Below are 13782 nucleotides of genomic sequence, written 5' to 3' on the forward strand. Positions count from 1 at the left end.
TATCCGCCCTACTTCATATCTGACGACCCTTTTAATCTCAACTTTAATCACTTAACTAACCATATTATTTATTTCCTATTATCTTATTCCAATTATTTTGAATATAATGATATTTAAAACCTTATTACATTAATTAAATATTATTAATTTATATTACATTATTTTTAAATATATATTAGAGATCTGCAAAATTAGGCCCGATGCAGATCACTAATATATATAGTAATTTAATTTTAATAACATTTATATTTTAAGTATAGAATATTGAACTTGAATAGACTATTTAAATAATCGCAGCATTTACAATTTACCTAGGCATTTGAAATATATTTTGAAATCTAGTAATTTAAACATAATTTGTTAGGATCATTTTTTTTATAGATAATGAGTGAAATAACATCTTATATTACCTTTGATTTTTGTTTTAATAAAATGCGCCATCTTCCGTAAATATTATCGAATCTATATTTTCTTATTCTAATTATCCGCTAACATGGGATTACACTTGCGTTGATTTTGCAGCCATCTAACCTCTCATTTTCTGCTATCGAAAAGGCAGAAATCCTTAAAAAAAATAAATACGCTGGCCTCGCCAACACTTTGTTCATTCCTATCGTTACCAATACCCTAGGCATGTTTGGAAACGAGGCCCTCAATTTCATCAAAATCATAGGGAAAAAAATGAGACAGATCTTAGGGGACCCCAATGAAGGATTTTACCTTCGCCAGCAGATTTCCCTGGAAATTTGCCGGTCTAATTTTTTAAGCATTCATTCTTCTCTTGGATGATATATACCCACCTTTTTTTAATATATATATATATTTTTTTTATAGTATCCATTTTAATATATATTTTTTAATCCTCTGTAAATTATATAATTTATTTTATAATATTTTTTTTAAAAATAATAAAAAAGTCGAATATCAAATTATTTTAAATATAATTGTATTAAAGATTTAAACTATTATTATATTAAATGAAATATAATTATTAATTCATATTACATAAATATTATTTTGACATTGTGCCATCGAGAATACTACACAATTTAGAATATATTTTTTTTATTCAAATGCCAAATTATTACAATCAAAAAATAAAACGAATTAAATTTTATAATCACGAAAAATATGAATTTTTAAAAATAAAACAGAAAAAGAAAATAATGAATTCAAAAAAATGAATTTTTATTAACTAAAAATAAAATAGAAAAGAAAATAATGAATTCAAAAAAAATGAATTGAAATATTACAATTTTGCTTCCTTATCTATTTGCACTCTTTTCATCATCTCCATTTCAGATCCATCAAACTGTCTTACTCTAATTTTCTCTATCATTATTGCACTATTCGGCAAAATCTCCTAAAATCTTCATATCCCATCACCGAAATGGCCGCGCCTGTATCAAACAACATAGATATCATCTTCCCATTTATATTAAACCACACTTTCGGACTCTGAAGATATACTTGTTCCTCTTTATCATCCTCCCACAACATCTTCACAACCATTTCTCTCCTCTCCGTTCTCAACTCCTCAGCCTGAATTCTCTTTTCCTCACAACTATATAGTCGTCCCCTCTCGCAATCTCTCGCCTAATGTCCTTCTCTTCGGCATTTAAAACATGATTTTATTTTCGCCTTTTGATGCTACCCCCGCCACACTCCTCACATTGATCGCATTTGAACTTTCTCCCCTCTGTGGAAACCCTTTTCTCGTTATTTCCCATATTACAATCTTCCTTCCTATGTCCAAATCTACCACATTCAGCGCATCTCACTCGGTCATGTTTACTTGGACAAAATGTTGAAATGTGACTACTCTGACCACATTCAAAGCATTTCATATTTCGACAGTTAATCGCTATATGCCCCTTTACACCAAATTTGTAACAAACCATATTTCTGCCTCTCAACGCCTCAATACTCTACGTCCTCGGTAAACGGTCATACTTCTCTCATCGTCATTTTCATTGTTTATCCTCCCAATTTCATCATCATTCACCCATCCTTTCATTATCTCTTGCACCGGTAACCACGTTACTCTCCCCAATCTATCATCTTCACCATTATGCCCTTCCACCAATAATGAATGTGCACGTATTCTAATATTTCTTTCTCTTCCTATTTTTCTTCCTTAGTATAAACTGCGCAACCATATCACCAATACAATCACGGCCCGCAGTATATTGTCTGTAACTCCACATATTTTGTTGTTTTAAAACTCTTCATTTAAAATTTTTAAATATTTAAATCTCGAAAAAAAAATCTTTACCAAGAATATTTTTACTACTTGCAACGTTAAACAATAGGAAATAATTAGTAAAATTAACACTAAAATGATGTAACAGTACATAACCCTGATTTACACCTTTTTCATTACTACTTCCAATAATGACGGTCACTTGTTTCACAATTCTTCGCTACTAATTCTAATAATTGACGGTTACTTGTTTACAATTCTTCGCTACTACACCTAATAATTGACGGCCACTTGTTTCAATTCTTCGCTACTACTAATAATTTATGGTCACTATTTCTACTACAAAGTCCAATAACCACAGTGCTCCACAGATTTTCCACAAAATAAAAATATAATATCAAAGAAAAATTTTGTTTTTACCTTCTATTTTTGGTTTTGGTCCACGGCACCAACTATCACGTTGTGCCGTTTCTTTGAGGAATATGACACAGTAGGGAATATTACACAAGAATTCCTTTTATTTTAACTTTTTTAAACATAAAAAGAAACGAATTTTTATAATCAAAAAAGAAAATAATGAAAAAAAAAAAATGAATTGAAATATTACAATTTTAAGCGAATAAATTTAAAAAATAATTTTAAATTAAAGTTAAAAATACATTTTTTAAAAATTACAAAGCACCTAATCATGCCGAAAATTCACATTATAAACTAAAAATACATTTTTAAAAAATTAATAATCATAATTATAATGACTTTACAATAATCAAATTTTATAAATCTAAAAATAAAAGGTTAACGCAATTAAACTAAAACATAAAATTATAAAAATAAAAATAACTTACCAAACGCGATACATAATGACTTTACCAAAAATCAAATTTTACAAATCAAAATCCCAATTATGACAATTATATTGATTCCTCTGATGTGATAATACATAAATAATGATTAAATGTTTATAAAATATTGTGGATATTTAAAATTAGCAGAATTGGATAATATTATTCTTGCAAAAATGTGTATGATAAAAAGTTGTTTTTCAATAACATGTGAGCGAAAATTATGTATCCTAAATAATCATTTTTCTTTCTAGCATGATTTTAATATTAACCATTAACAGATCCATAATTTGTCGTTTTATGCGTTATGTTTTTATCTTTCTCCCCCGTTGTTTATTGGTAATTCTATCTATATTTATTTTTATTTTACATTACAACATGTTAAACCATTTTTATATACTAGACCCACCCATATCATTAAAAATCTTATAACCATAGAGGAAAATATTATATTTCCAATATCAATTGTGATAAATTTTCCATTAGCATTGACAATTCTTTTTATTTTTTTATAATACTTTAATTATATATAATTCACATATTGTATTTTTACAATTTTTATTCATTACAAATATTTAAAGTAGTAGTATTTATTATAAGAATATATAAAGTCCTCAAAAATATTTATAAAATCTAAGGAAATTAATTTAATAATTATTATTTAATTAAAATTTGATTAAAGATACGTAGATATTAAATTAATATAATTGTTTTTATATTAACTATTATTAATTTATTTTATAAGTATTAGATAATATTAATTACTCTAATGATAATAATTAGATTTAAGGATCAATAATATTTATATTTTGATTTATATATAATTAATAAATCATCAATATAAGAAGATATTTAAGTTATAACTTTAAATAATAAAATTACTTTACTATCAACAGTTATTCGTTAGATGGTCATAAATTAGATTCATCTTCTTGAATAGACGCCTATTTGTAGCAGCTCCTAAGAAAGATCCATATCAGCTAGGGATTTAGACATTTTGCAAAAACAGCATTTTTATAGGATAAGAATGGTTTAAGGGATGATTCTTCAGGGAAAATTTTATCAAGTGCTTTGTAGATTAGGTTATTAGGGGCTTGTCTAAGGACATGTTCCATTAATTCTATTTTAATTTATTCAATTAATTATAAACTGGAAGATTATTACATCTAGCCCATAGAACTCTGTGTATATAATGAATAAAAGGTTTTGGTAATATATCTTTAGCATTTGTTGATAAAAGATTGCATCTTATTAATATATGAAACAGCAACATTTCATGTTTCTATTCCATGTTTCTATTCCATGTTTCTATTCCATGTTTCTATTCCATGTTTCTATTTCATAGAAAAGTGAGGAAATCTAAAGCTACAATAAAAAGTTAATTCTTCCTTTTTAGCCCTTTCAATTTGAATTTTTAGAGTTATAATGGCCTCGAGAGCGTTATGACCTTTTCTAATTGTCTAATTAGGTTCAATAGGGTTTAATCTATTTAATATATTATAAGTAAAAATTTTATATACCGGTGAATTTAGTGATATACCTCTCCAGTCTTTAAGATATTATAAATTTTTATTTTGGGGAAAATTAATTAAAATTGCTGTGAGCCAATTGGTCCGACATGTTCCCTCATGCCAAATTTTATTATAATTGGAATAAAAATCTCAGCATAAAGTTTAGGATCTGTTTTTAGAAATTCACTATGGATACCATCATGATCACATGCTTTATGGTTTTTTAGTTTATTTTAAGTTGGAGAGTTGATGGTAATTAAGGTATGAAGAAGGGAGATTTGAGATAGAAGGTAATACGTCTAATGATAAGTAAAGTGTTTTATTAAATAAGTAAAGTAAGTAAAAGTATCTTTAATACAAAATATCACGTATATATATAATGAATTCAATCCTTCAGGTTATGTAATTTACAAACGAAAAGTTAATATTATATTCAATTCAATTTAAATTCAATTTACAATTACATTTATATCAGTTCTCCCCACTATAAATTGAATACATCGTGATAACGTAGTGGAGGTTTCGAAACTCTTTTTTCAAGAGTTGTATTCTCATGTTCTGCCTTTTCCACTTCTTCGGTCAACGTAACGGGTATTTTCTTCTCTTGTGTATGTGCATCCCTCAATTGATCTGCATGCTTGTTTTTAACGATCCCCTCTGATTCCACATCGTACAATATTGCGCTTTTTCGTTGTAACACTTTTCCTTGATGCCACCCTGCTGTCCTTTCGTTTGCTATCCAAATTTTTTGCTGCTCTTCAAACTCCCGAGGTTCAACATTTCTATCTTTGTAGTACTTTTGTTTCCATAGAGCGTTTTCCGTCCTTTCTCTCGTTGATAATTTCCACTGATCTAATGTCGTCCTAAGCGATCTTCCAAACATCATCTCGGCAGGGGATTTACCAGTAGTTGCATTGGGAGTATTACGGTGAGTAATTAAAACATTCGCTAAATTTAACTGGTCCGGAGTCCCACATCTCCTTCCAGCATAGAAACGCGTCTTTATCGTCCGTATATATCGTTCAGCCAAACCATTCGATTTGGGGCTATAAGGGGTCGATCTAAAATGTTTTATATTGTTTTTAAAAAGAAACGTTTTGAATTCAGATCCAGTAAACTGAGTACCGTTATCTGAGACAATGTAGCGAGGTAACCCAAATCTAGCGAAATAATTACGCAGATTATTTATTACACTCGCCGAATTAATATGTGTTAAAATTGCAACTTCAACCCATTTGGTAAAAGCGTCTACGCAAATTAACCAATACTTTCCAGATACGGGGCCTGTCAAATCAATGTGTATTCGTTCCCAAGGTCGGGTAGGAATGTTTCAATTGTATAATGGCACTTCTTTAGCTCCCGGCCTTCCTTCTTGACAACTCTTACAACATTTAACAAAGTCTTCAACATCAGTATCGAGATTTGTCCAAAAAACGTAATATCTACACAATGATTTCATCCCCACTATCCCAGGATGTCCTCGATGAATCACATTTAAAACCTCCTTTTTTAAAATATCTGGAATAATAATTCTATCATTATAAAATAATAATCCTTCTTCGAACGAAATATTATCTTTAATCGCAATATATTTTTTTACAATCTCCGAATAATTATTTATATTATCAATATACCAATGATTTTTATTAATTTAATAATCTCTTTTAGGTTTATATCATTGCTCGTTTCACTTACGACTTTACTGCGAGTGAAGGATAAATCTTCTATTAAATTAATTTTTAATCCTCTGATTTCTTCTTCGAATTTTTTTGTAATTTCATTGGTTTTTGCTTTCTCTACCCCCAAACGGGACAGAGCATCGGCACATTTGTTTTGATTACCTGGTCTATATATTATCTCATAATCATAATTTAATAGCTTCGTCGCCCACCGTATTAAACGGTTATTTGTTATTTTGTTAAGATCTCTTTTATCACCTAAAATATATTGTAATGGTTTATGATCAGTAACCAAGATAAAATGTCTTCCAAAAATATATTGATGAAACTTCTCGATAGCGAACATGATCGCCGAAGCCTCCCGATCAATTGTGGCATAATTTTTTTCAGCCGCCGAAAGTGTCCTCGATGCGTAAGCAATCGGTTTCTCCTGGCCAGTAAGAAATCGGTGTGCAATAACAGCTCCTAGACCATCTTCGGAAGCGTCACAAGAAATCACGACAGGGATATCGGCTGAATAAGGAATTATTGTATCTTCTTTTGACAATATATTTTTAACTTTAGTAAATATTTTATTTTCTTTAGCTGACCAAAACCAACCAACATTTTTACTCGTTAGTCGGTGTAAAGGCGCACAAATAGAATGCAAATTTTTAATAAATGCCTCATGATAATTCACTATTCCAAGAAATGAACGTAGTTCTTTAACATTGGAAGGTGTTTTAAAATTTTTTATAGCGCTAATCTTATCTTCTGTAGGGTGAATTCCGAAACTGTCAATAACATGACCTAAATAAGTGACTGACTTTTCTCCTATTTTAATTTTATCGGTCGTCGTGGTCAGTCCAGCCTTTTCAAATCTTCTTAATACTTCTTCCAAATTAACTATGTGATCGGAATTATTCTCACCTGCAATAATTATGTCGTCTAAAAATACACTAACCATAGGAATTCCCTTTAATAGGTTTTTCATAAAGCGTTGGAATATTATCGGAGCGCTAGTCAAACCAAATGGAATTCTTTGGTATCGGTAATAACCGACATGTGTCGAAATTACTAAAAGGTCCCTACATTCTGGACTAACTCCGAATTGTAAATACATCTCTTAAATCTATTGTTGAAAATATTTTACCACCCGCGATCTTATTTGTTAGGTCGACGAAAGTTGGTAGTAAATCGTTATCGATCGCTAGATATTTGTTGATTGTTAAACGAAAATCTCCGCATATCCGTACGGCACCGGATTTCTTTAAGATAAGTATTGGTTAATTTGCGTAGACGCTTTTACCAAATGGGTTGAAGTTGCAATTTTAACACATATTAATTCGGCGAGTGTAATAAATAATCTGCGTAATTATTTCGCTAGATTTGGGTTACCTCGCTACATTGTCTCAGATAACGGTGCTCAGTTTACTGGATCTGAATTCAAAACGTTTCTTTTTAAAAACAATATAAAACATTTTAGATCGGCCCCTTATAGCCCCAAATCGAATGGTTTGGCTGAACGATATATACGGACGATAAAGACGCGTTTCTATGCTGGAAGGAGATGTGGGACTCCGGACCAGTTAAATTTAGCGAATGTTTTAATTACTCACCGTAATACTCCCAATGCAACTACTGGTAAATCCCCTGCCGAGATGATGTTTGGAAGATCGCTTAGGACGACATTAGATCAGTGGAAATTATCAACGAGAGAAAGGACGGAAAACGCTCTATGGAAACAAAAGTACTACAAAGATAGAAATGTTGAACCTCGGGAGTTTGAAGAGCAGCAAAAAGTTTGGATAGCAAACGAAAGGACAGCAGGGTGGCATGAAGGAAAAGTGTTACAACGAAAAAGCGCAATATTGTACGATGTGGAATCAGAGGGGATCGTTAAAAACAAGCATGCAGATCAATTGAGGGATGCACATACACAAGAGAAGGAAATACCCGTTACGTTGACCGAAGAAGTGGAAAAGGCAGAACATGAGAATACAACTCTTGAAAAAAGAGTTTCGAAACCCCCACTACGTTATCACGATGAATTCAATTTATAGTGCGGAGAACTGATATAAATGTAATTGTAAATTGAATTTATATTTTATTGAATATAATATTAACTTTTCGTTTGTAAATTACATAACCTGAAGGATAGAATTCATTATATATATATATACGTGATATTTTGTATTAAAGATACTTTTACTTACTTTACTTATTTTACTTATTTAAAGGAAGTGCATATGGATACTTACTAATGACCCCATATTGCTTTACATCTATTTACAATAATTCTATGGAATGTCGAACCTATTTTGAATAAATAAGATAAATTTAGCTTGATATCTAGATAATTAATTTGTTTAATTACTAATGTAAATTAATGTTACCTAATACAACCATAAGTTTTTTTATATGGTCATAGCAATTTTAATGAAATCCCTGGGTCTAATATATAAAAATGGTTTAACATGCTGAAATATGTATTAATTATGTAAAATAAAAATAAATATAGATAGAAAATATAAATATTTTTGTCATTCGTGTAATTATAAAATTTATCATTTAATAAGAATTTTGGAAAGATCATTTCTCGCTGAAAAGTAATAATTTTAGAGTTGAAGAAACCATATTGAAAAAATGTAAACGAAATAAATTGCAATCTGTCAGCAGTTAGTTCATAGCAAATCGCCAAGTAATTCACGCTATAACTATGAATGCAAATTCGCTTCGATAGATCAGCTGTTATTTCGCCGCTAGAATGCAGGGTTAGACTTATTAACATATTTAGCGGTATATTTAATTTTCGTTTGTTCTCTTTCTCATTATATCAATCTTTTATATCATACAATCACTGGTTGATTGACTCTTCCTAAAACTATCATATCAGATCAATCAAATTGTTTGATCGCCATTTTTTTCTTTTTATACACTCATTTAGCCACAACTTTTTCACCAATTTATAACTCATGACTGAAATTGTCGCTCTCGTATCTAGCATCGCAATCTCTTTATTTTCCACGGTATTACCCTTGGACTTGAATCAAAATCCACATTATTTTCCACCATCAAATTATGACTCACATCATTCAAAATATCTATTTCTTCTAAATAATTTTTTAACAACGCATCTGATTTTTTATCCTGTTCCATAATATTATTTACCACTTTTCCATCTGACATCATACCACTTCTCACATTTATTTCTTTTATGCAGTTTCACTAACTTTATATATTAAACCCCTAATCTTTTCCCTTTCCATATTAGTCTTTATAATATTATTTATCTGCCCCTGAGAATCAAATGAAATTCCCTAATATAACCCCTTTTCCATCATACAATCACCCCACTATACAATACTTGGCAAAATGCCCAACATCTCGACATTTGAAGCATGTAATATTCCCAACATGATTTCTTTCATAGAAACTCTTTTTCGGTACTTCCCTTTCATTTTACTATATGCAACTGAAGCTAAATATTCCACTGCTGGAAATACTCTGTTATTCTGTAAACATTTACTCACTCTTCCCCGATTTTCCGCATTTTCTATGTGTAACTCTACATTATGCCTCTTATTCCCACATCCTTTACACACCGCTGGTAACGCCCTTAGGCCTATTCTTTCATTAAAATTCCTGCTTATATGGCCATATTTTCCACCTGTAAAACACCTTTCATTTGACCCCGTTCTAATTGAACAACCCTTTTATCTTGATTTTTATAATTATTTAGGTTATATCATTGATTTGTCTCTTGCAATTTTCTTCGACTTTTTTATGCATTTCCATTTTTTCTTTCTCTTTTCTTTTTCTTAATATTTTCTATTTCCTCTATTACCATACACCATATCATATTTATTATTTCAACTTCAACATTTTAAAATCCCATATTTTTATTATCCTTATCAATTTCATCTTTTTCTTTTTCAGAATCTGTAAAATCTATTTTTTTTGATTATTTTTTATATTACACACTTCATTAAAGAATTTCTCCATTTAAAAAATTTACCAAATTTTTCATTTTTTCTACTTCCATTTGTTTTAATATTCTTATTTTACTTACATCCTTATTTCCACTTCTTTTTCTATACCAAAATAAACTATAACCCATAATATTATTGTTAATTAGATAATTTTTTGAATATAAAAAATTTTATATTTCTTTTACTTTTGTAATTTAATGACCTTTAAACTTTATATTTTCCTAATGAAATTTTCGTAAATTTTATTTTACTTTTTAAGGACGAAGTTGTCAAAATTTAACCTTTTAAAAAAACTTATTTAAAAAGTGTAAATTAAAATTGTATATATATATATATATAAAATTGTAAAATTTTTAGTATTAGTAATAATAAAAAATAAAATTAAATTTTTATATTCTTTCCGTGCCTTCCGTTAATCTAAAATGATGGCAGCGTACTTGTTAATCATTACATTACCAATTGAAACAATTATAAAAAGAATTTTTGACAATAACAAGAGAGATTTTTCATATACATTACATGAATCAATAACTATAATTATTATACGAAGGTGATTAAATATCTTGATGTTGAAAAAGTTTTTAAGAGTATGATATGGTGATCGTATGTTGAAGATGGAAGGAGAAAGATAATTTTTTTTATAAAGAACAAGTTGAAGATAAATTATGATATAAAAAAAATTGTTTAAATTGAAAAATAAAGGAGTAAAATTTAAAAATAAAAATAATTAAATAAAAAAAATTATTATATAAAAAAGACATTTCCAATTATTCTATATTCCAAATTATGATTCTTATGAATGATTCTGATAAATTATTTATTCTATTATCATTTCAATTATTCCAAAATTATTTTATTTGAGATATATTGATCATAATATATATTTACAAACATTGATAAAAATGATAATAAATAACGAGATGAACAAGCTAATGTGAGGATGATGTTCAAGTGATTAGACGATAAGGATAACAAGCTACGAACATAATCAATGAAAAAGATATGACTCAGGCTAAACAACGAACAAAATATTAAATGAAAATTCTACTACAAAGGAGAAAAAATTTTTGGAGGAGGAATAAGTGAACAAGTTCAACAAAATTCGAAAATTCATAATCAAGTTCAAAATTCAAAAATTCAAAGTCAAGTTCAAAAGAGAGAATATGACCTACTACATAGAAAATTATTGTTATAAATAAATAAAAAAATTTTATATTCAAAAAATTATCTAATTAACAATTATTATTATTGCTACTCAAAGTAAATACCTAATTAAGAAAGACTTATTATTTCAAAATAGTTACACGTTTTTTTACTCTTTTATTAAGCATTTTAGAATTTTACCTTTATAAAAAGATTCTTTTTACTCAAAATTAATTCTTATATGATTTACAATAAACTGATTAGTATTTCACGATTTTACGAAATAAAATAACACAATGTAATCACTAACAAAATTATTATCAAACAATACATTGAATTCCCAACAAAATGTAAAAAAACTTCTATTTTGAATCGTCTTTTTAATATTTAATGGTCCTAAATTTTTGTCATTATGCCATGATTCTTAAAAAGGTTTCTTTTCCTGGAAGAGAACGGCACCACTTATTATCAAATGTCTTGTTACTTACTAAGATAGAATAAGACGAAACACAGTTTTTTATTTTTAATTTCCACTAATATAAATTTCGCGATTAAAAATCTATTTAAAAAAACAATCATCTATCCCAATATACATTCTTTAAATATATCAACCCAACTAACAATTATATGGATGGAATTAAAATTTTTTATTATCATAATTGAAAAAGGGTTTAGTGAACGCTTGTGATGAAAAACGAGATGATATGCACGCATACGATATAAAAACCACGATAATCTTGATGAAGAACAGATATGTCAACATTATTTTAAATGTATTAATATTATAAACGGATCTATATTTTATTAGGTCCTATATTCCAGGGACGAGAACCCTCCTAAAAAAATGGGTTCGGGTTTGGGTTCAGTAAAAAATCTTGGAACCCGGTTCGGGTTCAGGTGGGTTCAGGGTTCGAAGAGCTGAAAAATAATCACTTATAAAATTAGTTAAAATAATAGAAAAATCATTTTTTTTAAAATTTATTTTAATCAGTATCGCCATAAAAATAATTATCATCATAATTATAATATATTATATATAATATACTACAATACAATTTAAAAAATTATTAAATATAACAAAAATAATTACATCAAAAAATGACCTAAAAATGTTTTTTTTAAATTAAAATTTTTTTTGAATAAAATAATAATTGTTTTGAACAAGAACTCTTTTTAAATAGGTGTTTTTTATATTATATTATTTTAACATAAAATTTAAAATAAATAAAATGAAAGTTTAAAATAAAAAAAATAAATTTTTTAAAATTAAAAGAAAAAACTTGAACCCTGAACCCTAAATTTTAAAAAAGGGTATGGGTTCGGGTTCTCGTTCCTGCTATATTCTATTTATAATAAACATATTTTAATTAATAATAACCAAATAAACCATATTCGAATAAATTATTTAAAGAAACACAATTACATCTATTACTCGGCTCTGTGGATAGACATCACAACTCATTCATCTAAGCTCGTTCCCTTACTCAGTACAAATTCAAGCTCCGAATCTGATATTAAATAGTCCAATAAATCCCCTAGCTCATCTCTCAAGTAGGTCGACATTAATTTCTCGTCCGCTTCCTCAGTCTGTAATCTACCACATTCTCCCATCTCGTCCCAGTCTGAATGGCGTGGGGTCATCCCTGGCGCCCTCAACGATCCCTTCCTTCGAGTCTCTTTTTTCCTGCTATTCCAAAATGACTTCCCTTCACTGGCCTCTACTTCTTCTCTTTTCGATGTCTCAGCCCAATTTTCCTCTCCGGCGGTATTGCTTGCTGACTCCTGTTGTATGATCAGCTCCCGTACTCCCGACTGGTCATCTTGCCGATACTCCCACCTTGATAGCTCATCATTTCTCACCCCTTCCTTTGTAGACAATTACTGACTACCTGCCCCCTCCTCTGCAATGGTAGCACCACTGGCACTCATCTAGGGGCGTTCTTGACCGCTTTCAACTGTCTGGTGTCTGTCTTGGTCGTCTTATTAAATTTATCTCGGTCCTCAAATACCCAACTTCGTCTGATGGCCATCTGAGATTCCTTGCTTACATAAATAACCCATATAACACTTAAATAATTAATAAAATTTTGTCTTTTTACTCTTTTCTTTTTTTCCTTCAAACAATTATAATTTAAAATCTTAAACCAATTTAACTTTTTCTTCCCTTCTCCTTTTTTATAAACAATTATAATTTAAAACCTTAAACCAACTTTAACAACTTTGGAATCTTCTCTTATTACTCTTCTCCCTTTTTATAAACAATTTTAATTCAATAAAACCTTAAACCAACTTTAACTTTGGCACTATACATTACCATCACTTAACAACCTCAACTTAATATCATTTATACCTTAATTTAATTTTCCAAAATTAACAGACAACTTATACTATTAATAAATTAACTCATTAATAATTTTTTACCATTTCGTGTTT

At 28.8% G+C, this 13782-nt stretch overlaps 2 protein-coding genes across 7 annotated transcripts in view; one reads left to right on the forward strand and one right to left on the reverse strand.

Annotated features, from left to right (window-relative positions):
- LOC135922127 (heterogeneous nuclear ribonucleoprotein A1-like) overlaps positions 1-13782 on the forward strand; it is a 38992-nt gene that overhangs the window by 20144 nt on the left and 5066 nt on the right. For 3 of the 6 annotated variants that reach the window (XR_010570745.1, XR_010570747.1, XR_010570748.1), the window contains exon 9: positions 12018-12122. The exons of 1 other annotated variant lie outside the window; for it this stretch is intronic. The gene's annotated coding sequence lies outside the window, so the exon portion shown is untranslated. Of the gene's footprint in view, positions 1-12017; positions 12350-12760; positions 13699-13782 lie in introns of those variants that run through there. 2 more of the 6 variants (XR_010570749.1, XM_065456546.1) reach the window with 2 other exon arrangements.
- On the reverse strand, positions 1632-1901 carry LOC135930796 (CCHC-type zinc finger nucleic acid binding protein-like). Its single transcript, XM_065467583.1, has one exon. The coding sequence runs from the start codon at positions 1899-1901 to the stop codon at positions 1632-1634; it is 270 nt and encodes an 89-aa protein (XP_065323655.1).

Source organism: Gordionus sp. m RMFG-2023, chromosome 1, assembly GCF_954871325.1.
Source record: "Gordionus sp. m RMFG-2023 chromosome 1, tfGorSpeb1-WG-v2, whole genome shotgun sequence".
In the NCBI taxonomy this organism is placed as follows: Eukaryota; Metazoa; Nematomorpha; class Gordioida; order Chordodea; family Parachordodidae; genus Gordionus; species Gordionus sp. m RMFG-2023.